The sequence below is a fragment of the Octopus bimaculoides genome, chromosome 4, assembly GCF_046866305.1.
Source record: "Octopus bimaculoides isolate indiv1 chromosome 4, ASM4686630v1, whole genome shotgun sequence".
Classification (NCBI taxonomy): Eukaryota; Metazoa; Mollusca; class Cephalopoda; order Octopoda; family Octopodidae; genus Octopus; species Octopus bimaculoides.
In genome coordinates, this window is record NC_142931.1 from 89360614 (window position 1) to 89387380 (window position 26767).

At 33.4% G+C, this 26767-nt stretch overlaps 1 protein-coding gene across 1 annotated transcript in view; it reads right to left on the minus strand.

The window, feature by feature from the left end:
- Positions 1 to 815: 815 nt before the first annotated feature.
- Positions 816 to 26767, minus strand: part of LOC106869447 (structural maintenance of chromosomes protein 1A) — a 55585-nt gene continuing 29633 nt past the window's right edge. The window contains exons 13-28 of the mRNA XM_014915197.2: positions 24797 to 25008; positions 24464 to 24626; positions 23597 to 23655; positions 21079 to 21274; positions 20503 to 20571; positions 16465 to 16598; positions 11515 to 11636; positions 11254 to 11339; positions 9544 to 9762; positions 8389 to 8580; positions 7058 to 7170; positions 6744 to 6912; positions 5157 to 5335; positions 4669 to 4738; positions 2610 to 2720; positions 816 to 2035 (exon numbers count right to left, since the gene is read on the minus strand). Coding sequence (XP_014770683.1) covers positions 1931 to 2035; positions 2610 to 2720; positions 4669 to 4738; positions 5157 to 5335; positions 6744 to 6912; positions 7058 to 7170; positions 8389 to 8580; positions 9544 to 9762; positions 11254 to 11339; positions 11515 to 11636; positions 16465 to 16598; positions 20503 to 20571; positions 21079 to 21274; positions 23597 to 23655; positions 24464 to 24626; positions 24797 to 25008 — 2199 coding nt within the window. The 3' untranslated portion in view covers positions 816 to 1930. The remainder of the gene's footprint in view (positions 2036 to 2609; positions 2721 to 4668; positions 4739 to 5156; positions 5336 to 6743; positions 6913 to 7057; positions 7171 to 8388; positions 8581 to 9543; positions 9763 to 11253; positions 11340 to 11514; positions 11637 to 16464; positions 16599 to 20502; positions 20572 to 21078; positions 21275 to 23596; positions 23656 to 24463; positions 24627 to 24796; positions 25009 to 26767) is intronic.

The window sequence follows — 26767 nt, forward strand, 5'->3', positions numbered from 1 at the left end:
AAACCATGTTACATATATGTTTACATTTTGAACTAAGTGAAACCTTGCAAAGATAAAGAGTGGATACCCTCTGTGATCAGTTACTTTATACATGCATATTTTGTATTGTTTAAAATATAACCATGTAATTCTAAGTTAACTATATATATATATATATATATATATATATATATATGTCGTAATTGGTAATAATCGTCATCATATTTTCACAATGTGACTGGACTCCAAATCAGAAAATTATAGTTACAAAATGCTATTGATAGAAGGAAGATAATGCAGTTGTTTCTTTTTTAAGAGAAACCAAAAGGAACACTAAAAGAAATATATAGTATGCAATTTCCTCAAACTGTGTGTGCTTTTTTTAAGGCAAAGGAGGTATAAAAGCAAACTTATACAGTTTCAGAATCAAACATATCCAGTATTTTAACTATGAAAGTATTGTTATACTAAGCAGGGTATGCATGATACAGCTCAGACTCTTTTTTTTATGCGAGTAGTGAAATTCAATATAGAAAATTTGCAGCCAAGTTTCAGAATATTTCCCTGCCACTCAACTTCAGTAAGAACAAAATTAGGATTGAGAAATTAAGCAGGAAATCTAGATTTACAGTTAAATTGAGGTTGACAGTTTATGGGGACGACTGAGTTCAAAGATGGAGAAAATAAGTTGTGATTCTAAAAACTACTGCAAATAAAATATCCCCAATGAATGGAGTTAGGCAGAACAATAAATGAATGTTATGATAGAAAAAAAAATATGATGCTACATATAGGCTGACACAGTTGAAGCAATGTGAATTAAAGGAAAAACCAGATTTTAGAGTGGGACTGGTAAATTATGAAGTTTTAATGATATAAATAAGGCTTGTTGCTTGTGTTTTAGGAGTAATACTTGAAATATTAGGTCATTTTTAAAGTAAAATCAATGCTGAATGTACAGAGACTGGAGTGAAAAATACACACCCAAAAATGTATGTGGCTGTGTGCGAATGCAGTTATACACAAAAAAAAAAGGGATTTAAGGAGATGGAACATCCATTAATGAACTCAAACAGTTCATTAATGTTGTCCCTTAAAATATAATAATAAACTGTCAACTTCAGTATATTGCTGTTGGCAGTGTGATAATATTGTATCATATTTTCTTTAAATATATTAAGAAAGACTTTCTTCTTGGTTAGAAAGATTTCCACAAAGAATTCTAAAAATACAGTCATTGGTCCTGATAACAATGCTATAAAAAGAAAGAAAAAAACACAGACATGCTGCAAGGGATACAACTTAACATCTTTAAATTTGAAGTGTACCCAAGTGAAATTAATGATAGAGTGTTGTTGGTATCTATCACTACATTGAAACTCTTATGCAACCTATCCAAAGGTTGTCCATTCCCACAACAATTACACAATTCCACTATGCTAGTCATTCAAAAGTTACATTTGCTGCAGTTATTCACCCATGCTATCCACCCATTACTTTTATCATTACAGCATGTATATTAATGAGATACCCGAGCAAAGATTATTTTGACCTTTGTTAAACTATTTTGCTACTATAAGTATCCAAACATTGATTTTATTCTCTCCAGCTTTACATTAGAGTTGTATATTACAAGCTCACTATCCAGAAGAATGAGTCTGTGTGGAATAAAGAACAGAGAATTCCCAGTGATGTGAAGAACAGTTAAGAGGAAATGAATTAAGAAGGCTCTCCTTCCTGAATGACAGCAGTATGTAATGGTATTTTCTTCAGTTTAGTAATCAATGCTACCAGTTGAGTGGAAGACCATAAAATTAGCAACAGGGTTTTGTGGTTGCAAATATTTAGTCATTACCAGTAAACTTAGCATTGTTTAACATCCCGGAATCAATCTGCTGTATTTCCTTGTTGCACTGTAATAATAAGTTAAACTATTTTCTGTGCAGGACTATCAACGAGTTAAACGAATTGCCAGTTCATTGTCTTCATTGCGAGGCACATCAACATAATCAGTTAAATCACAAGTAAGGACGTTGCTGATGACGCAATCACCAACCTGCAAAAAAATAAGAAAATATTTTCATTTAAATATTGCAGTTGAAGAAACAAAAATACCCATAAAATCATTCATCAATGAGAGGATGAAAATGAAAATTGATAGCAACTATATCATATTTATTTCTAAAAATAATTTGTTATATCTTCTTATTTTCTCATAGTCATGTACAGAATGAGTCAACAATACATAGCCAGCTAAGATCAAACCTTATGTACGTATATCAGACTGCAGAGTAAAAAGAAAATCAATGCTTTCAGCCAAGTAAACAAAAGCAAATAAAGAAAGTTTTTCTACTTAATGCAGTGTCTTTATAAAAAGTCTTTAGAAGAAAATAAATATCCAAGGAGAATTTTTTAACAGAACACACCAATAATTAGAAAAGATTATGTAGAATATTAGACTTGTTAGTTTTAAGTACAATGGTATAACCATTCAAGCACTAGCCATCTTGTGTGCATACAAAAAAGCTACAATACTCCTTACTCACCAATCAAGAAACTCAAGCAGCAAAGAGAAAACATTCACAATGTAATTAACCATCTTGTTATAACAGGAGTAAAGAAGGACTTACCTCAGGATAAATACCAATGAGAGCTTCAGCCCTATTGTAAAACTCTTCTTTCAAAGAGATAACAACACATTGGAAATTAATTTCAGCTTGTTCTTCAATGTATGATGCCACCTGAATAGAATATAATATTTTAATTAAATAGTTGTAATGACTAAACCAGCTTGCTGGAGTAGAAGAGCTTGTGTGGGTAAAAGTAATTTACCTACACATTTACAAAAGTAGAGAGAAAACACAAAATACTAAAAGGAACTGAGAAAATGTATTTATGGGGTATGCACTAACTGTCTATAGTTGACAAGGGAAGGTAGAACCTTTTGATGGTGATCAGATGTGGTTATCCTACAATGGAAAAGCCATGCCTTGCAATGCAGGGGGAGGGGGATCACAATAGTAGTTTAAGAGAGCCAGGTTTAAATATTATCAGAGCCATTAAGTTGGTAGGATGGAAGAAGTGTAGAGAGGTAGTCTGGGGCAGCAGGGAATGAATCTATCACCAAGACATGGAAGCGGGCGCTTTTGCTACCAGGGAAGTTTATTGTGATTAAAAGTAAATGGGTCCTACTGACAATTTGAGAAACTGAGTGGGAGGGAATCTTATACCAGGCCAGATAGCAGTCACATGTATTTCAACCACTTTCAGTAATTTCTAAGTTGCAGGAATATGAATGACTGTAAGTGTGGACGATCATGAAGCACTGCTATATGACTACTGAATGTCAAGAGAAATTACAACCACTTATATCTCTGCATGCAGAGATATAAATGTTATTTTTAGGGAGATATTAATAAAAGAAAACCGTTAGATATATATATTTATATTTTTTTTCCTTTTGAATCGATAACTGCAGAAATGAATTGTTACACAAAACATAAAGAGAGAGGATAAGAAAAAAAAAAAAAAATGTTGAGGTTTCCCACACACTTGGAAGAAATCTGAGCACTTTTAGGAAAATTGAATGTGAATATATATATATATATATATATATTTGTATGAATCAGATAATACTTTTACCAAAAGAAACGATAGTGGAACAGAGAGAGGGGGGGGGGGATAATTAAGGAATCTGTACCTGAATATAATAAGAATTTAAAACTGCTTTTGTTAGTTATTTTAAGGGAGATATTAGACCTAGTTGGTCTTTGCAAGGAAACAAAACCATTAGATTACATTTTACTTTTTTAACTTTTTCCTTTGAATCGATTACTGCAGAAACTGAATCATTATGCAGAATGTAAACAAAGGAAAAAAAAAAAATTTTGAAGTTTTCCACATACTTGAAGAAAGTTAGAAATCTGAACATATATGTTTTATAAATATTTTCTAAAAATCTACTTTACCTGTACAACATGTGACAAAGTTTGATTAACTTGAATTGTGAATCATTATTATGTGTTTGTGTATTTATGTATAGGATGTGGGTTTATTTCATTTAGTTGATGGTGCATATTTCATTTCCTAGTTTTCTTCAAAGACAAATTTCAGTATTTCATTCTATTTTTTTTTTTTTTATGGTACACCTATTTTGTTTTTAGCTGTCTTATGTGCATTAAGTTCAACTGATAAATAATCCAGAAATTTGCACAATTCCTCCATTAAAATTTTGTTGTGTACTCACTGAATATTAGCTAATAACTCCTTTTCTGTACTGATGTTTAAACAAAATTTCAACAGTTTTAGATTTTGTTGAATTACCTGTAATTAGATTTGCTTTGAGACGAAAATTATAAAACAGATTTGGCTAAGAACCATTTGTTAAAGTGTGTTCCAAAAATCACATTATTATATTGATAAATAAAAAAGAGTTGTTTTATTAAACCAGTCTCATTTTATGATTATTTAAGAATTTAATTAAAACACATACTGGGTGTATTTTGGCTAGAAATATAGTAGCAAAATGGCTAAATATTGGTTGATGAGGATTAAGTGATTGACATGGTAACATTTTAGTCAATAAAATCTAGTATTTTAGTTAATATAGAGTATTTGTACATGTTCTAAAAATCTTAAACACCTTATAAACAAAATAACAAAAATTAACTAATGTAAAACTATCCTTACTTTTCCAATATTGGTGTTGTCTAATGCAGCATCTATTTCATCAAGGACAAAGAATGGTGCAGGCTGGAAGCTGAAATGATAAAATATATTATAACATATAGATAGATTGTGCTAGGTTTAAAAGAAAAATGTAAGTGTATGCAAGAAATAGATAGAAGAGACTTTAAACAATTAATTACAAATAAAAAAAGAAATTATGTTTTCTAATGTACCATATTAGAGTAAATTCAAATTGTAACAAACTAATCAAATCAAAGAGAATGTATTTGCTATTTAATAAACCTTTTAATAAAAATGTAATATTTATGTGGCTTTTTGAAAGAAAAGAGAGAGGATATAGAAAGCTATCTAAACGCTCCAGACAAATTGTCACTCTCAGTTACTTCCCAATTATTCTGTCAGATGTTACCATCCTTAGAAAATTTTTATGCCAAGTACTCTCTCATAAAGTATAACACCAGAACAGAAAGCCATACAAAAGAACTAACCTGTGGATGGCAAATAACAATGCCAGAGCAGCAACAGTTTTCTCTCCACCAGACAAATTGTCCATTGGTCTAAAACGTTTTCCAGGTGCAACACAATTGTAGTTTACACCATCTAAATAAGGTTCTTCAGGGTTTTCGGGACCAAGAAACGCTTGGGCACTAGGATTTCTTGAGAGAGCCTACAAAATAAAAGTACAAATAAATATATATATTAAAACAAAAAATATAAACTAAAAGAATATAAGAGAGATTCTACAATGATTTACTCTTAAATATTTCATGTCAGGGAAAATAAAAGTGGTGTTTGATGACAGTATATATTGTAAAGATATATTATCTTTGTTTCTTGTTGCCGAGTTTTTTTACTTCTTCCCAGAACAGTCAGGTACCTATCAGTCCTTTGGTGTAACAAAACTTTAAGCCATGAACCCTTCATGCATGATGTACCATTTACATTCTGAGAATGATGACCAAGACAAACCTGTCATATTTTGCTCTTCATTTGAGCTGTAAACTTTTGTGTTGATATTTCAGAAGATAACAGCTTGATTACTAGGTCAACTCTTCTTCATAATGATACAATCACAGCAAATACAGGTGCAATGGTTACCCACATCAACTCATTTAAGGTTCTTTGGTGTTCTGAATTTTCCATACAAGTGAACAGTTGTGGATAGAATGCTTGATTATGGAGTAAGTTAGGTATTTTTTCAATGAAAATCTTCAACCCTGCAAGGAAATATTGTTCACTCAATGCTACCTGATTCAAAGATATGACTATTTTAGAATTATTGAGACTATTGCTTATAACATCCCATTGACTAATAATTGCCTGCATATCTAATGGAGCCTCTGCTATGGTTGGGACAGATAGAGGCTTTTCACCTTGTTTAACTTGAAATTTTGCAGTTTTTAACAACTCACTGATGTACTGTAATTGATTATCAAGGTGTTGATCAAACTAAAATCAGATTCTTTGTCTGATTGAATTTTCTAGCAACTTTGGGTTGTTAATGGTAATGACTATATGAGGCTTGTCAAAAGGTAACTACGCTCTTTGTTTTGTCAAATGGTTAGATACAACTATAGAATTTTTCAAAACACTCCACTATCTGCATAGTATGATACCTTTTCTCCATGAAAACACATTCACCAGACTTAATGATCTTAATACATTATTGCAAAGAAAGCAAAACATGGTTGTTGATTGTGAAGCATCTATCATCACCTTTATTTCTCAATTGACATTGTATAAGATAAACTTATATTGGCTCCAAAGTTAATAAGGCTTATGGTATCATCTAAGAATATTGAATTTCTACCCCAATCTATGAAAGCATTTGAAGTTGATTTTGCTTGCTTTCTCAATGGCTATGTAATAGTTGCCAACATCATATTTTTAGCTGGGGAAATTAGTAAAAGTTTAGGTAGATGCCAAACATTGAAATTCCGTATATACTTCTTAAAACCATAAATATCAAATTATCATCTATACTCATGTACATAAATGACAAAAACACTTTTAGCAGAATACATTCAATGCCTTAAGCAAAAGAAGTATCAGAAGATAACTAAGAAATACTTTACCTTATAGACTTCATCAATCCTTGTGGCCACGTGATCAAAGCACACCATAAACCTGTCGTACCTTTCTTTGCGTATTTTTTCAAAATTAGTCTTTGCTCTTTTGGCTCTCTTTCGAGCATTTTCAAACTCTTCAGAGGTCTCTTGGAATCTTTCTCTGACTCCATCAAGCCTTAAAAGAACAAAATAAAATAAATACTGATAAAGTAAAATAAGAAACAAAATTGTAACAACCTGTACAGATTTTAAAACAAGATAAATGAGTGTGTGTGGGTCTATATAAAAAGATACACACATGTAAATTACTGCAAACTTACTTTTCCATTGCTTTCATATTTGGAGCATTAATCCGTTGCAAAGTGGACTGCATATCAGACACACCTTTGTTTAAGGCATCTTGAGCCTTTTTAACATCATCTGGGTGATCCAGCTAGAAAAGATAAGTGTTGGGAAATGTTAAAAATAGGAATAAAAAGATTTAAAGTTGATAGTAAAGAGGATAAGTTAGAATTATAACAGGTTTGGGTGAAACTTTCTGGTAACTACACAAAAATTTAAAACTTTGAGTATATTACATATCAGCAAGAGAGCTTTTATGCAGCCACTGAAGTAGCAACCATATCACTTTGTAATAACCCTAGTCTTAAAAACAGGGGAACAGATGGTCTAATATAGACCGAGATACATAATCAATTTATCCAGACTCACATACACAAAATCTTACACTGGAATAATTTTGATTAAGAGTTTATTTTATCAAGGATAACCTGGCGTTAAACAACAATAACCTGGAATATATCTAAACTTGTGTCCTCAAAGCCATGGAATGTTCTAATATATATGTCTTCTAGTATAGAAAACATTCACTAAAAAACTATCAAATATGTCTCTCAGTAAATAACAGCAACAGATTGTTGAGTCATATGTAAGTGATAGAATGTATGTATAAGTACTTACACACAAACATATTTTAACAGATATGCCTTTCTATCATCTGGAATTTGTAAAAGTGCAAAATTAGAATAAATTTCTCAAACACAGAAAGTATGCACTACAACATAGTAAATTGTTTGAAGTTAGAATGTGTTACAGAAAAACTAATAAATTATTTCTTTAATTCCTTATTAGTAAAAGATCCTCTTTGGTCATGAATGACCATGGGATTGCACCAAGAAAGTTACCCTCTGAGGCACAAGTCCGGGCAAAGTTGTTTATGAAAAAGACCAGCAGTTGCCCATGCATGCCAGTCTCCCCTCTCCACGCCACTGATGTTATCCAAGGGAAAGGCCAATACTGCTTGGCACCAATGATGTTACAACTCATTTATACAACTGAGTGAACTGGAACAACATGAAATAAAGTGTCTTGCTCAAGAACACAACACACAGCCCAGTCTGAGAATCTGTAGTTTCCATGATCACTTGATGGAGAAGGGACTGGACTATCGCTGAGCAGTGGTTCATTAATTCCTTACTACACCTACTCAAAACATGAATTTTGTGTAGGAATCTTAAGTTAATTTTGCAGTTTAGTTTATAATGTCCAGAAAATGTCACAATTTAATTAATTATCCATCTTATTATTACAAAATAATTAAAATAATTTCCCACAAGATTTTCATACTCCTGATAAGACAAACAAAATTTACCTCCTTTTCTTCCTCATCAAGCATACTATAGTCAATTTGTATACGAGCTTCTCTCTCATAGATTGCTCGTGAACCTTGAGATTCTCGCGCATTGCTGTCAGATGTACTTTCATCATTCTGGCTAGAAGTATCATTTTCTTGACTAATGTCATCCATAGAACCACGTTTCAGTGGCAAATGAACGTCATCCATCTGAAAAATGTCAAGTTGGAACATAAATATATATACATATATAAAATTCAGGGAAGAAAAAAGATTTTCAAAGTTAACCAAGCATAAATTCTACAAGAACACAATATATTTAGCTCCTTACTGAATCAATTCAACCTCTTCTGCTTCACATACACAATCTGCAATTCATTTACCAAAGTTATACTTTCACAAAATGTTTGTAGCTGGCTGTAGAGTGAACTCTATCAAAAGTAAAAAATCCTACAAATATGATACTAATTCCTTTTCACATTTACCATTAAGTAGAGAACTTTTATAATGCTAAGGATTATCAAAAGTTATCAAAAGACATTTTTTCCACATGCTTATGAGTGAATTCTAATATTGTAAGACAGGAAAGTGGCAGAATCATCAGCAGCATTTTGTCTATCTTTACGTTCTGAGTTCAACTTTGCCTTTCAACCTTTTGGGGTTGATAAAACAAGTACCAGTTGAGCATTGGGGTCCATGTAATCAACTTACCCCCTCACTGAAATTTCTGGCCTTGTGACAAAAATTTGAAATCAATATTCTGACCTGTCAAGCCATGTGAAATCATAGTCATAGCCAATGCCAGTGTCACAGAACCGGCACTTGTGCCGGTGGTGCATAAAAAGCACCCTTCGAACTTTAGGCCACACAGAGGCAGTGACAAGTGACTGAGACCTTTGGCAATATACTGTGCTTGAGAAGATCTGTCAAGCCAAGTGAGATTGTAGTCATGGCCAATGCTGGTGTTTTGTAACTGGCATACGTGCCAGACCCACTACAATCTTGAAGTGGTTGGCGTTAGGAAGGTTACCCTGCTGCAGAAACCATACTAAATCAGATTGGAACCTGGTGCAGCTCCCCAGCTTTCAGTCAAACTGTCCAACTCACGTCAGTATGGTAAATGGGCGTTAAATGATGATGATGACAATGAAAGAAACTGATGCATCAACATACCTTACAAGCTTTTAGCAAACTGTGCCGATCTGCTTTCTTCTGTTCAAGTTTTGTTTCTATGGTTCCAATAGATTTTTGCCAGGTTGATATTTCCTTTTGTTGAGCTGACAGACGTTTGCGTATCTCATTCATCACATCCTCTATGTCATCAATTTGTGATTTAGTTGTAATCCGCTGCTGCTTATACCTTTCTTGACTTTTCATAGCTTCATCAATAACCTGAAATGTTTGCATTAAACTTTTACTAGTTATGTCATAAGAAGCACTATTACACACCAATTTGTAAGTGGTTTGTAAGATACTTTTTTTCTTCACATTTATGTATTTGTTTTGCAAGATTCTTCATGTGAAATTGTGTTGAAACAAGATATCTTTATATTTGGGGATGGTCATCTTTTGCCAATTAACCACATGCACTATATACTTGTTCTTCACTTCAACTTTATTATTATTCTTATTTTAATGTCCTTTGTCTGAAATCTTTCATCACACATCCTGTGACCTCTTCAGTGACTCTCCATCTCATGCGTCTCCTATTTCAGACAAGGGACACTAAAATAAGAATAATAACAAAGCTGAAGTGAAGATCAAGTATATAGTGCATGAGGGTAATTGGCAAACAATATGACCATCCCCAAATATGACAACATTTTTTTTGTTTTCATTTCAACTGTCTGTTCCAAAAAAGAGTAAATAATTTCAGCAAGTTCATTAAAAATATTTACTGAAATGATGAAAGTACATAATTTACTAAACAGTGATATCCCAATGACTGACATACCAGCAACGGAGACGCACTGGGAAGGCAATTGAAGAAACAAGTTTTGAAAACAGCATCAAGAATTTTAGCATAATTAAGGATAAAGTTAACTTGAATAAGATGCACTTTTAGGTTTGCAACATGGTGCAGTTCTACATACCATAAAATAATTTTAAGAGAAGTTTATAGCTAAATTTAAACCACTCCATTTGTACAGCTAAAATGGGATATTAACAAAATCACTCTCTCCAAAGCTTGGTGAGCGCAAAGGAAACTACATGAACAGCTCTGCAAGAGCTACACCAACCGTTTATATAGGAAAAAGGTTAATCACACAGTCAAGAAGTTTGCATTGCAAATACATGGTCCAGAGTTCTATTACATAGCAAAGCATCTAGAACAAATGTTTTCTAGCAAAGTAAACAGTTGGCTAATGCTTTCAATAAGATTTAGTAGTTTATGTATATACATGTGAGAAAATGGCTGATAAACTGGTATGATATTTATTCCACTTCAAATGCAAAAACATTTCCATGTTACTGTTACCATCAGAAATAGCATGACTGATGAGAGTCAATACCATTCTATTCGCCATGAAAGAAATTCAGAGAGCTGGTGCTTTCTTTGTGGTAAAGGTTTTTCCATCTCCATGAAATAGGCAAACAACATAAGTCAGGCGCAGTTTCAATACTACATAGTAGTAGGACAAAGTGAATGTGAACGCTCTAAGTGTTAGAGAAAAAAATAAGATGAGAATGATTCCTTGCATACATCATGTAGCATGCAACTGAGAACAAAAGGTGGTATTACTAGCAGAGAATTAAATGACATCAATAACAGAAAACATAGAAAAGAGCACTTGAGTGGGCTAAACAAGGTTTATGTTATAGTTTAGCTCTTTTGATTAGTACAAAGGCATTTTGAAAGGGGGGGGGGGGAATCTCCCTTACTTTCATATGTTTCTGCTCATCATTCTTCACTTTTTCTAATTCTTTTTCATCATCTTTCACAGTTTTGTCCCATTTTTGTACATTTCCTTGAGAGACAGAATAAAAGCTTTGTTAGCTACAATAGTTTTCAATTATACAATATAACATAAATACATCAGGTAATTTCAATATGTAAGACAATTGTCTCAATCAATTATTTGTGAATTACATAATGATGATCTATTTAATTAACACCTAATTATAATATCAAGATTGATTTACCTATTGTATCTCGTGATCTTTCAAATTCAATTTGATTTTGGAGCTTAAATTTCTGGTTCTCAAACTCTAATCGCACTTTGGCCCTCTCTTCTTGCACTTGAAGCTCACGTTCTTCATATTGTCTGAAAACATGAAATAATGTAAAATGAAAGAAAAATAAATAAAAATAAAGAGGTACAAAATAAGCTTTTAATTTCTATTTTATGACATATTTTAAATTTAATATGCAGTTATATATAAATGAAAGTATATAATCAGAAAAGTAAGATATTGTTTCGTTAAAGAATTAAAAGTTTCCAGATTATAACATACTCTAAAGTGTCTATGTCTGTTTGCCTTGAAACAGCATCAACATTTCTCAACAAATATTCTTCAAAACTTGCAGAAAAATTCAAAATCTTTTAGGAATAATGCATAAAGAAAACAACTCCCAGCTCTGAGGTTCTCTGGGATAAAACAGGAAGACTGATGGTTAAAATGGAGTGGTAAGTTCTACCCCATCTCTCTCTCTCTCACACACACTTTCTCAATCATCTCACTCAGATGACACTATACAGACAATATATAAGTAACACTAGATATCAAGATTCTTCAAAATGTTACTAAGCAGTCTCAAATATCATGGAAAGAAAAACAATTTATATTTTATTTCACATTGAAATTTGTGTATAAAATACTGAGATGGTAATTTTTATAATGTTTTAGACATTATGTGTGTGTGTGTATATATATTCACACATAATTTAGTGTCCGTTTTCCATGCAGGCATGGGTTAGACTCGTGATTCTCAATGTGGGGCATGCATAGGGTTATGTTGTGTACCTTTTGTACACAATGTTTAGTATACCAATAAGAGAAAGGGGGCAATTCGAGAATGAGTAATTAAAAAAAAAATTCTTTACATCCCTTCTGTGGACAATTTTATCAAATGTTTGACACTTTAGAGACAACAGGTCATTTTCAACATTCTGATGTCACTAAAGAGAGAATAAGATTATTTCCTTCAATTTGGTGGTATGTGAAAACATGTAGGTAATTACAAACGCATGTGTGTTTGTGTTTGAGTGTGCGTGTATGTAGTATAGAACTGGTCAGTACTGAAAGCAATACCATCTTAATTTCCTATACAGAAATGAACTGGAGACAGACTTATGTAGTATTTTTTATGTGCCACAGGCACAGGAGCCAGTTCAGCAGCACTGGCAACGACCTCGCCTGAATGTTTTTTCACATACCACCGGCACAAGTGCCAGTAAGGCGATGCTGGTAACGATCAGATTCGAATGGTGCCAGTCAGCTGCTCTGGCAGTGATCATGCTCGGATGGTGCTCTTAGAGCTCCACTGGCACGGGTGCCAGTCATCGAATTTGCAAATTTGATTTGATTTTGATTTCACTTGCCTCAACAGGTCTTCACAAGTAGAGTTTAGTGTCCAATGAAGGAAAGGTATACATAAGTGGGCTGGTTACACCCCTGGCATAGGCCATGGGTTATGGTCTCACTTGGCTCGCCGAGTCTTCTCACGCACTGCATATTTCCAAATGTCTTGGTCACTAGTCACTGTCTCGGTGAGGCCTAATGCTTGAAGGTCGTGCTTCACCACCTCATCCCAGGTATTCCTGGGTCTAGTTTTATGAATTCAGCAAAAAAGGTAAGGAAAAACTTCCATCATTGATACAAAGGCTTTTGCTGCTGAGAAGATTCACAGAATATTTTTTGTTTCTTTTTGAGCATATTTTACTAAAGTTTATACTGAAATCTTTTTGAACGAATGTGTTATATCACATAGATTCTGAATATACAAAATTTGAAAGGGAGGGGGTGAATTTGGGACAATTCATCGGAGTCCACTTCAATTAATCTTAACTTTCAAGAAAATGAATATTTTAAATGAAATTCTCTACAAATATACCTCGTACTATGTAGATTCCTAGGACATAGGAATTTTGGGGGAAAACAATTGAAGGCTATTTTTGAGAACAGTTCCCCACTCGTGGGTGTTTCTGAACAAGTTGCCCATATTTGTTTCATTTTCTCCGTTTTGTGCATTTGTGCATCCGTAGTTTCTACTGAAGCAACAAACAGGCAATGAAGCTCTCACCAGAATACGTGTTATGCTAAATATAAGGGCTAATGGTCTGGTACACAGAAATATGTTAAGACAACTTATCTGTTGTATACAATTTCTTTTTTTTCACTTTAAGTAAATTCCCAGGTAAACATTTCTAATAATAAGACAGAAGACACCAGACGCCAAATAAGGAATATACATGCACAGTTAAATATAGAAGTGTAAAGCATAATTTGTTACATATTTCTATAATAAACATGATATTGAATGGAATAATTCCCTGTTTGAACATTTTTAATTGTTTTCCCTCAAAATTCCTATATCCTCGGAATCTACATAGTCCAAGGTATATTTGTAGAGAATTTCATTACAAAATATCCATTTTCTTGAAAGTTAAGACGAATTGAAGTGGACTCCAGTGAAATTTCCTAAATTACCCACCCCAACCCCTCCTAAAACACTTTCCCCACCAAAATTTTGTATGTTCGGAATCTACATGATATAACACATATTCGTAGATAATTTCATTAAAAAATATCCTTTTTTCTGAAAGTTATGATCATCCAAAGTTGGGTGCACAGAAATCTGTAGTTATGCAGATTCAAAAATACATAAAATGAGTAGTGCAAGTAAAAAAAAGTTTGTCATTATTCAGAGGACTATTTAAAATTTAGATTTATATCCGCTATCCACACTAAACTGTCATCAAGTAATGGGTGAAAAACTCAGATTGTGTGCATTTTCCCAAGTCCTCTCCCCACCTCTCAGAAAAGATTTTCCCACAAATTTCTTTATAATCGTAATTTATGCCAATTGAGGTTTTTATATAAAATTTCATTTAAGAAAAAAAAGAAGTTATGAGGGAAAACCTCAGATCTTGTGAATTTTCCGCCCCCCCTCCCCGTTGATTTCCATGCATATTTTTCATATTCGTTTTCTACACATTTTTTTTTTACATCCGTTGAACTATTTAAAAAAAATTTTGAATTACAAAAATTAAATATCACAAGGGGGCATCAGAATTTTAGAAATGATTTGGTGGGGCCTGGCCAAAAATCAGTTGGGAATCACTGGGTTAGACAGTTTGACTGGGACTGGAGAGCTGTACCAGGCTCCAATCTGATTTGGCTTGGTTTCTACAGCTGGATGCTCTTCTTAATGTCAACCATCCCTGGAATGTAGTGGGTGCCTTTTACATGTCACCAGCACTATCCACGGCTCGACATATCTTCTCAAGTACAGCAAATCGCCAAAGGTCTCGATCACTTGTCATTGCTTCAGTGAGATTCGACAGCCTAAGATCATGCTTTGTCACCTCATTCCATGTCTTCCTGGGTGTACCTTTTCCACAGGTTCCCTCCATAAATAGATTAACATACATATATATATATATAGGTATGTAGTTAAGAACTTCTTGACCATGTGGTTTAGGATGTTATCCAACTGGTCATCTTCTATCGTAGCCCTCACCAAGCAAAGCCTTGGGAGTGGATTTTGTAGCTGGAAAATGAAAGCCTGTTGTGTCTGTATGTGTATTGCTGCTTCCTTGTCTTGGTGCTGTGTGATACTTGTAAATGGGTGTCACTGTCATACAACACAAGAACGTGTAGCCATGGGGAAATATCACCTTGCCTGGATGTAGGTGAGGGTTTAAGACAGGAAGAGCAGCAGCTGATCATAGAAAATCATCCTCAATGAATTCCGTCTGACCCATATAAAACTAGGTGGGCATTAGAACAAAGATGACAGAGGTGATGATGATTACATATGTTTGTACACCTACTTTCAAAAGATCTCATTTGGTACAGCAAACCATGTACAAGACATGTTCTAAGAGAGGTTTTATCATTTGGCTGTTTCTACTTAGCCCCAACCTAGTATAAGCCAAATTTTTGCACCTGGACAAGACCAGGTGCCTTAGCTATCACTATCGACTGGAACTTATTTTGCAGGTAATAGCAACACTAATGTTATCTGATTTAAAGTATTTAAGACTTAGTCAATAGAATAAATACTTGTAATTAACTTTGTACAAAGATAAGATGTAAAGTCAAAACTGGTAGTAACTGAACCCCAAAAACAAGAGCCAACAAACTAAATGCCACAAAACAGCTGGTTGAGCATCAACTCTACTACCTACTGAACATGTATTATTATATATGCTTTTAGTATGTAATACAATTTAATAACAAGTCCATACGTATTGCAGATCAAGACGGGAAAGATAACTTCCCTTTGCAAATGCAGACAGGACACAGATGTGTGTCGATAGCCAGCTGGAGGAGATGTTCTCCTGGGGCTAAAAGCAACAGTAACATCCACCCTTAGGAGTCAGCCACATTTAAGTGGCAAATATACTTCACCTTACAATTTAATACTTTACTACTTAAAGATATGTAACCCTAAATGTAAAATTACTACAATATATCATGCACATAAACATAGAGAGTAAAATGATTTCAAATTTTGGCATGTGGCCAGCAGTTTTGGAGGAATTGCATTGACCCCAGTGCACAGCCGGTACTTATTTTATTGACCCCGAAAGCGAAACTCAAGCAAAATTTGAACTCAGAATGTAAGGAGGGACAAAATCCTGTTAACTATTTTGTCTGGCCTGCTAATGATTCTGCCAGCTCGCTGCTTTAACGAGTAAAATAGAGGGCTTCCTATGGAGAGGAGCTACATAATTTTAATCAGTGAAATTAAACACTAAGGACGTACATTCAAAGTATGCTTCTGATATAATATTTCCATATATGAAAAATAAACCCAATATTATTGACCACTGGATTACTGTAGAAGAAAGTATGTGAGTCAGGTTTAGTAAATTTTTTTTATAGAAATTGCCCCCACTGACATAATTTAATCTATTCACAAACCTTATGTTGTCAACTTTTATCTGTAAGCAAAATTCTGAAAATACTTCATCTTCAACATTATTCATTTTGGTCTCCAGATCTTTGATTTTGATACCTCGCTCAGTCATAACACGATCAATTTCTTTCATACGTGGCTGTAAAAACAATGCAGAGAGTAAAATAAAAATAAAATCTGATATGACATTGGATTTTTAAAAATAAAATGAAGACTAGTTTTTGAAAAATATTATAAGTATTAAAAAATGTTTAACTCTTTCGTTATTGTATTTATTTTGAGATGCTCTGTGTTTCTTTCAATTACTTTAAATATAACAAAGAATTTAGTAAAATAACTTAGTTATCATTAAGCCAGTGTTAGGAATATAAATTGTGACTAACGTTTAGTGGAAGATTTTAATTTAAAACTTATGAAAACAAGATATTTGTACTCAGAGCCAGAGCCAGTTTCAGCCAGGTTGGTAATGAAAGGGTTAATGCAAATCTGAAATACGGAGTATACTCCCATTACCTCAGTATTGAAATACAGTTACTAAGAGGGTTCTGTAATAAGGAGATACATAAATTCTGTTTGGGGTTAATATCGAGGTTTTAAATGTCAATATACTTCTAGAGGTTCAGCTTTAACCCTTTAGCATTTAAACCAGCCATATCCGGCCCAAATGTTCCAACTATTTTATGCTCCAACCAGCTAGATCTGGGCTCTCACATCCATTCTACAGCATTATTCTAAAAATATGCAATCATATCATCAAAATTTCAAAGCAATGACATAATGTATGATTAATTCAAAACTATGTGAATCAATAAGCATTACATTTAGCAGAATAATCTGAATGCTAAAGGGTTAATTAAATATTTAGGTAATATCTAAATGTATATTAAACAGCAGGTGATTAACATCCTTATATATATCTATAATATAATGGAGAAAACTACTTATTAATTAGGTATGTGGCAGTTACTAAAAGAAAGCAATTATTAAAGGTTTGACCATCTGAAAAATTTTTTTTAAAATTCATGTTCCAAGAAATTTCCTGCAATTTCAATTTCTGAAGTTTATTAAATATTTGAACTAGAAGTTGTTCTCTAATTTAAATAGTCGTTGCATTCACTGCAGAGTAAATTTAATAGACAATATTAATTCATTGCAGGCGAAATTTTCCATTTTCATTAATGATAATTACCTCCACTTTAGCGAAGGCAGAGGTATTGTTTGCAGTCGTGTTTGTTTGTTTGTCCATGAACAAGATAACTCAAGAACCGCTGGATGGATTCAGATGCAACTTTCAGGGATGTTTGGCCTTGTGACTGGCATGAACTGATTAGATTTGGGGGATCGACCCAGTACTGGACAAGGATTCTGGATTATTTTTTATATTTTCTTTACTTTACATGTAAAGTTTCACATAGTTCTCTTGTACACACACACATATAGACACATATACTCACACATTTTCAGTGTTCGATGTTACCATGCACCAGCATGACCGCAGCCACTTGGCTGAAACACATAAATAAATAAAATCCTATTCCCATTGTACACACACACACACATGCAAACATAGCTCTCTTTTACACACAAATATACTCACACTTCAAACGCAATTTATCGGCTTTTTCACTCCTTCTTTTGTTATTCATCTACGACCCCTTCCTTTCTCATTCACACAATGCACTCTTTGCCATTTATCTCCTCTACCTTCACCTCTCACTCTGGCTCTATGCACCCTTGTATGTGTATGCACGTTTTGTGTGTATCGTGTATGTATATGCGTATGACTATATCCTTATGTGTTAAGTGTATACATTTTTTCTATTTATTTTATTAAACCCTTTTTTGATGTCCTTCCCAAAATTCTTCATACTAATGAGAATGACAATGCATAAATTTAATTATAATTACTATGATTATAATTTTTTTCTTACATATTTGTATTGTCCTTTGAAACGTGTGCATGTATTGAATCCTATTTTGTATCAAATCTAATTTTGATTCAACATCTTTTTCTCCTCCATTTTTCTATAATTGTTTATGGCATATTTATACCTATAACGATATTTTTCAACTACTATTTTCATATCCTTATTACTTGCTCTGGCTGCTTTTTATGAATATGATGAATCTTTATTAGAAATCATTCTTTCTCTCTTTTTGGACCTCTCAAAAAGTTTGAATTGTTCTTTTTTGAACTGATTTTTTTCACACATATCAATTTGCTTATTATTATACTTTATTTTAATAAGTAAGAAGTCGATTTCTAATAAAATATTTAAAGATGGAGAAGATGAATTTGGAAGCATCTCTTGTTTAATATGTATTCATTTCAAATTTTAATTTGCTATTTGCAAAATCCACAGTTTATTCTTTATACATTATGTAAAAAAATTACTTAATGAATGAATGCTATTAGACAAAATAGATGTAAAACTATGAGGCTTCCACAATATAGTATACTGATATAATTTTTTTTAGTAAGAAGTGATTTTGTTGGTATGGCTGTTTTGGAGCACTATAAGCCTTACAATAATAACTATGTAATTGCTGCTATTTCTAGTAGGCTAAATGTGCTAGGGTTACTTTGAAGTTACTTTAAATTACAGATATATTACAACTACGATAAATTACTGAAAGAAATATTTACTAAGCGAGAATTTTTATAAATTGAAGTTTTCAATAAAATTTACTTTCTGATCTTCCTTTTATTACTGAATATTTCAAGTTCACAAATTTAAATAGTCAGTACAAGATAGTTTGGCATTCTTTCGTTTGAACCTACACACTTCGTTAATTTCAGTAAAAGTTTTTATTTATTTACTTTTTGCATGCCGTTTTCAGCTCTATGTATTTGTAGTCAGTCGTACACGCACGTGTTTTTTCTATGTACGTTTGTATACATTTGTGTGTGTGAGAGAGAGAGAGAAAGTGATATCAAGGTGACACACACTCTCTCTCTCTCTCCCACACACACATCCATACATTTTCACTTTAAAACAAAGGTAAATAAATATAAAATTTTTATGGAAATTAACTAAGAAAACCAGCTCTTTATTTTGGCATTTCTGGGGGTTCAACCCAAAGAATGCTGATAGCTTTTAACAAGCTTTTATTTATATGATTTTTTCATTTCATGTTTATTTCATTCATTGTTTTCAATGTTCTCTCTCTCACACACGCACTGTAATATAAACACACACACACTCCAAGTTTGACTAGCAGAAAACTGCCCGGAGGGCAGTCTTCAGCTAGTTATAAATAAGGAACTAAATTACTTTTACCACTGTATTACATATTTTTTTTCATGTTGACATGAATAACAAGATAATTCTTTTAAAAAATTGGTTACTACTTATAATAACTGGTGTAGTATGGTTTGTTCTCTAACATAACCATCCAACTATGAAGTAGAAGTATTATATGATTTGAGCTAAGCAGACTGAAGTAAGTAGAATAATGTTTTGTCTACAGCAATATTTTCAAAATTAGGTTCCATAAAATAAATTCTGTGAGATAAATTGCCTTTAAATAAATTCTCAGAAATTTTTTTATAAAAAAAATAATATTCAATATATTTTTAAATAATTCATATCACTTTTTTTTAATATGAATAAATTCTCTTTGTATCCATAAAATATAGGAGAGGTTCTGTAATTTTGGAGAAATTGTGTAAAGTGTTTTCAGGACAAAATAAATTTGACAGACATTAGTTGAATTTTAATTTGAGACCTAATGATTTAAAATTCTCATTGTTTTGTTCTTCAAATCCTCATACTGAATCAAGTGTAGTAACAATAATTATATAAATGTTACGTCCTAAAGGAAGTGGAAAAGCAAAAATCTGTATTTATCAAAGCTGGGGACAGTGGCAGTCAACAAGAATAGAATAATCACAGAAGAATGTATCAATTATGAAAATTATAAGTAAACTGCTGCAATATTAAAGTAGCTCACATAATATGTTCAGTGACAAAATTAGAGAAATATTTTCCTCAGTTGCAGAAACATGAAATATTAATGCTATATTAAACAAATAAACTTACCTCAAAAGACTTCAGCATATCATTATACGTATTTAAATCTCTTTCATTTTGAGTAAGTTGTTTATTCAACTGAAAATAAAAGAATATAATTTTTTAACATGACTGATATCCAGTAAAATCAATTCAATAACAGAATAAATAAGGTTTTATATTGATTCTTAGCATTAAGACACAACTGTTAACTTGTATGGAGGATTAGTCTACTGAGTTAAAAAATTCAATACATGACTGGAAGACATATTACCAGTGTAGAAGCAATGAAGGCAGTTGACCAAAGTGGGATTAGATCCCAGAATGAAAAGGGAATTAAATATAGTATAAAGTTAGGTCATCATGAAAGTTCCAGTGATTAAAATTTGAAGACATTTTAACTATATTGTTCGTGAATACTAAACATGTAATGTTGTAAACATGTTTTAAAACATTGACCCTTTTATCCCCTTATATGTACTCTTTATAAACGTATCTAAAAAATTACAGCATCCATAAGTAAATTATAAACTGCTTCATATGGGATAATTTTCTGAAAATAAGCTCTTTTTCAATAAATAAACAGAAAAAGTGAAATCTGCTTACAGTGTTATCTCTGTCAGTAATGGAATATTTGAGCCTCGTTTCCAAACCTTTGATTTGGGAATTAACAGTGTTTAATTCAGATTCTTTCCTCTTCTTTTTCAGTTGTTCTTTTAGCTCATCAGTCAACTTCTCTTTTCTGGTTTTCAGTTGGTTCAACATCTTTTCATCCCATCGACGAGCTCTGGCTCTCAGGTCACTGAATTAAATAAAACTACTAAGTGAATATTTGCCATGCTAAGCAACAACAGTCTCATATGAACTTCTGAATAATTCCACTCATAATGCTTTGATCAATCCAAGGTTATAGGAGAAAACACTTGCCCAAGGTGCTGCACAGCACCTTGGGCACGTGATTGCAAAGCACATTTCTTAACCAAACAATCATGCTTACATCATCATCAAACGTCCATTGTCCATGCTGGCATGAGTTGGACAAATTGACCATGGTTGATAAGCTGAGGGACAACACCAGATTCCAGTCTGATTTGGTTTGGTTCTAAAGCCAGATGCACTTCCTAACACCAACCACTCCAAAAGTGTAATGGATGCTTTTGCATGCCACCAGTATCTGCCACAACTACAATTTCACTTGGCTTGATGGATCTTTCTTCTCAAGCACAGTATATTGCCAAACGTCTCCGTCATTTGTCATTGCCTCCATGAAACCCAGCACTCAAAAGATGCTTTTTACGTGCCACCAGCATGATTGCTAGTTCTGACACCAGCATCAGCCACATTGCCTACATGAGGCCCAGCGCTTGAAAGGTGCTTTTCACATGCCAGTTACGTGACACAAACAACGGACACGACTATGATTTCACTTGGCTTGATTGACAGGTCTTCACAAGCACGACATATCGCCAAATGTCTTGGTCACTAGTCATGGCTTCCTGGGTCTCCCTCTTCCATAGCTTCCTTCTACTGGTAGGGATCGGCACTTCTTCACACAATTGTCCACAACCATACTCATTATATGACCACTCCAATGCAGTCATCTCTCTTGCACACCACATCTTATGCCTTTTATGCCCAACTTTTCTCTTAAGACGTTTACACTCTGTTGTACATGCACACTGACATTGCACATCCAGCAAAGCATACTAGTTTCATTTCTTTCAAGCTTACACATGTCCTCAGCAGTCATAGCCCATGTTTCACTGCCATGTAGCATAGCTTTTAGCACATATGCATCATACAATTTGCTTTTCACTCTGAGCCAGAGGCCCTTTGTTACCAGGAGGTGGGAGCTCTCTGAACTTCGCCCAAGCTATTCTTATTCTAGGAGCTATGCTCTCGGAGCACCTCCCCCTGCTACGGACTTGGTCACCTAGGTAATGGAAGCTATCGACTACTTATAGTTTTCCCCCCTGGCATTCATTGGAGTCTATTTTCTGTAAATTTTTAGTGTTAATTGTACCTGTGCACCTTCTACACACAAAAAACTAATTTCCCTGTTAACCTTCTTCTAATATTGCACCTTCTCTTATGTGTACATAACTTACACCAGGTACATCTTATTGAATTTCTACCTATGCCTTTGCTACAGATCAAGCAGGGCCCTCTATCTGAAGGGATTTGTGATTTGTCTGCTTTCCTACTTACTAAGACTTTGGGTTTTGCTAGGTTTCTTCTGTTGGGGCTGAGGACTGATCGTTGGTAAACCCCTACTTCTATCCTGAACTCTACACTATGCTCATTGCCAACCCTCACCTTACTGACAGCATCCCTGTAAATGGTTTGTACAGCTCTCACCAACCACTCGTCTATCTGTAATTTCCGCATTGACCACCAGATAAGAGATCACAAGACCCTGTCAAAGGCTTTCTCTATGTCAACACAAGCCAAGTACAGTGGTTTATGTTTGGCTATGTATTTCTCCTGCAGCTGTCTTACCAGAAATATAGCATCAGTGGTGCTTCTCCCTGTCACAAAATCAAACTGCATCTCATCCAGATTAAGTCTCTCCCTAACTACTTGGACTATGACCCTCTCCTTGACTTTCATCACCTGATCCAACAATTTGATACCTATATATTTATCAATTAAAAGATTAAATTCTAATATGCAAATAAAAAATGTAAATATTGTGAAATTCACTAGATTTTGGTCATTTGTGTTTACTATACTACCCACCTACTATAACTCTGTTACTGATTCAACTACTTCATAGTCATATACCAAGGAAGAGCAGATGGTTTACAAAAAGACTTGTCTCAAAGGTAAAATAAATACATAAAGGTGTAAGGGTTTTAAACCAAATATGAAAAATTTCTCTCTATGGTACTACTCTCAGTAAAATGAGAATTGTTAAAAGAAACAATAAAAACATGAAATTACAAAAAACAAACAAGCAAAAAAGACAAAAATCTAATTTGTTTAAAATACTTAAATGAATAAAAAATATTGTTCTTGAATTAAATATAACTAAGTTGGTAAAATAAACCAAAAAATATCCTGAATATATCATTTGATTGATGAAGTATTTTTGCAAATAACATTAAGATGTTTCTTTACTCACCTGGCACCACCAGATATAATTCCTGATTTCTGAAATAAGGTCCCGTCCAAGGCAACTGACTGAAGAAAAATAAATCAAATGAAATAGGCAGTTTAGACTACATAACACTTATCAAGGTCATTGTAAACTTTATGCTAAAGCAGTCCAGAGTCGTTTTGAACACACACACACTTATTAGTTATACAATAAAATCTACATCACTAACAAGAACCAATCTTGTGATAAATCTTAACCCTTTAGCATTCGGATTACTCTATCAAATGTAGCACTTTGATATTCACGCTGTTTCAAATTAATCATGCATTATCTCATAGCTTGAGGTTTTGATGATGTGATTGTTTATTTTTAGAATGACAATGTAGGGTAGGTGTGAGAAGTTAGATCTGGCCAGTTTAAACATAAATCAAGCAGATTATTTGGGCAGATTTAAATTGAAACAAGAAATTAAAAAAACAAAACAAAAAAAAACATAAAGAAAGCCTGCAAAATATCTTTCTGACTAAAAGAATATAATTACTTTAAAAATGTATAGTTTGAAATAAATGAAGGGATATTTGTGGGCAATGTAAATTGCATAATGTAACCTCAAAATTAAAAAACACAATCCTGGAAACAAAGTTAATAGCAGTTACAATGATAAGTTTTAAGGGGTTTGGTTTAAAAATTTTTAATTACCAATGATAACTGTTTGACTTATTTATAACTAAGAAAAATGCATACAGATTTTGAATATCAATATGTAGTTTTAACAGTTAACTTATAATTAGACGAAAATCAATTTAGTGCTGGACCACAAACTAAAACTAAGGTTCTTGTTATATATCAGTACAAAAAAGAAATGGGGGCAATGAAAAGGACTAAAAATACCTTGTGTCTTTCATGACCACCAAATGCAACTCTACGAGAATCTTCAACAGTTTCACAGACAAGGGCATTCCCACAAGCAAACAATAAGGCTTTCTTGATGGCAGGGGGATCATAACGTATGACATCAATAACTAGTTTGACATTTTTAGGTTCTCTGATATCTCTGGAAAAAGATCAAGACAAAAATGAAATACAAATTAGTTTCTATTTTTTTAACAATCTAACAACCAATTATCTACGTTTAGTAAGTATGGACACTTAAAGATATCCAAAAAACTGTTTCAGACTTTACAGATGACAGTACTAAACTACAATAAGGTAATTAGTCTTTACCTAAGCTTTTCATTGACAGGCTTTACATCAAGGTAGTCAAGTGGAAGGAAGGTCTCGGGTTCAATTCTCTGTTCTTTCATATACTGGATACAATCCTTAGCAGTTTTTTCATTATCACATACTATAGCATCCATATATTTGCCAAGTACTTTAGTAATAGCTACTTGGTACCTCTTGTGGCTTGGCTCACACAAATCAATCAATCGACCGTGCTAGAATAAATAGATTACCATTTTAATTTAATAATGAACACAAAAAAAAATTTAAGCAAGACAATTCTATACAACTTTTTAAAAATAAAGAAGTTTCAGAATCAATGGTAGATTAAGAAAAAAGACAAACATTCAGTTTGAGTAAATTATATTTACGGTCTGGCTGAGTGAATCTGACCCAGCAACACTATTTCATAACCCACATTCAATTGCTTCTAATATACCTTAAGAATGGATCATGTATCCTTGTCCATTTTGTAACCCTCTCTACCCACACAGATAATCTCTTCTATCCCACCAGTGGTACACTTTAGGACTGGATCATGTATCTCTCCTTTTCTACTCAAACAACCTGCTCACTGTTACCCTCTCCAACCACACACATGCTCTCCTCCCCATTTACTCAACAACCTTTTGCAAACGAGTAGTCTGTCTATAAAACAGACAGCCCACACCAGATTTCCATTACTTTTCTATGAGAAAAGAACTAGAAACATCTTGCACTGACATGACAACAGTATAACAACTATGCATGTGAAGGAAACAATCTTGCAACGCAACACCCATTTAGATCATCTGTAACAGTTTTTCTCAGAAACTTGTTACAAGCACTAGACCTCACAGTATTTGATGTTCTTTCTTGGTGACCATACATTTAAAACATTCACAAACCTGCATCGCAAAAATTTGGCTTCACTTATGTACAATGAATAGTTCAACTCTGAGCAGTTGCTGACAGTACAAAGCACAAGTACCATTACATATCAGGAATGCTGATACAGATTATATCAAAAAGTAATGTATTTAATCAGTAAATTCATTAAGATGTTACAACTTCTGCTCTAAACTAACAACACTGAAACCCATCTGTCTGTGCCTTACATCACAAATTGTTTCACATAAACATTAAGTTTTTCCCACTTAAATGCAACTCTTCACAGCTTCTTTCTTTCCAGCAATTTTTCTGCAAGCATCAACTTAGCAAAGTTCAAGCAGAATATTAACTGAATTAACATCATAAGATTGGAAGAACTTGGCAAAGGTTGTCAGTGCTGCTCCATCATTTCAGATTAAACAAAAGATAGACAAAAATTTAATTATATAAATTCTCAAGGAGATAGACCACCTTTTAAATAATTTAGATTTTTTTAGTAAAAGAATCATTTAACTGAATTATGTGCTTTGTTTGGTTTTACTGACAACTTTTCCATGCCAATATGAGTCAGATAAAACTTATTGAGGCAGTTTTTCTTTGGATGAATGCTCTTCCTGTCACCTACCTTCACTGTTCCTAGTAAGGTATTATTTTCCATGGTACTTTGAACAACAAAAAGCTCAATAGCTGGAAACATTTACATATTAGATTGTAAATAAGCATACTTATTTCTTTGTTATCCACAAGGGGCTAAACAAAGATGGGACAAACAAGGACAGACAAATGGATTAAGTCGATTACATCGACCCCAGTGCGTGACTGGTACTTAATTTATCGACCCCCGGAAGGATGTGAGGCAAAGTCGACCTTGGCGGTATTTGAACTCAGAACGTAACGGCAAACGAAATACCGCTAAGCATTTCGCCTGGCATGTTATCATACAAAGGATCACATTGTTTTTATGTAGCACATGTTTCAAGTAGCAAGGTACAGGCATGATTGTGTAGTTAAGAAGCACACTTCCAAACCATTTAAACCCAGGTTCATTACCAATGTGTGGAACCGTGGGCGTCTTCTTCTATAGCCCCAGAGTGACTGAAGCCT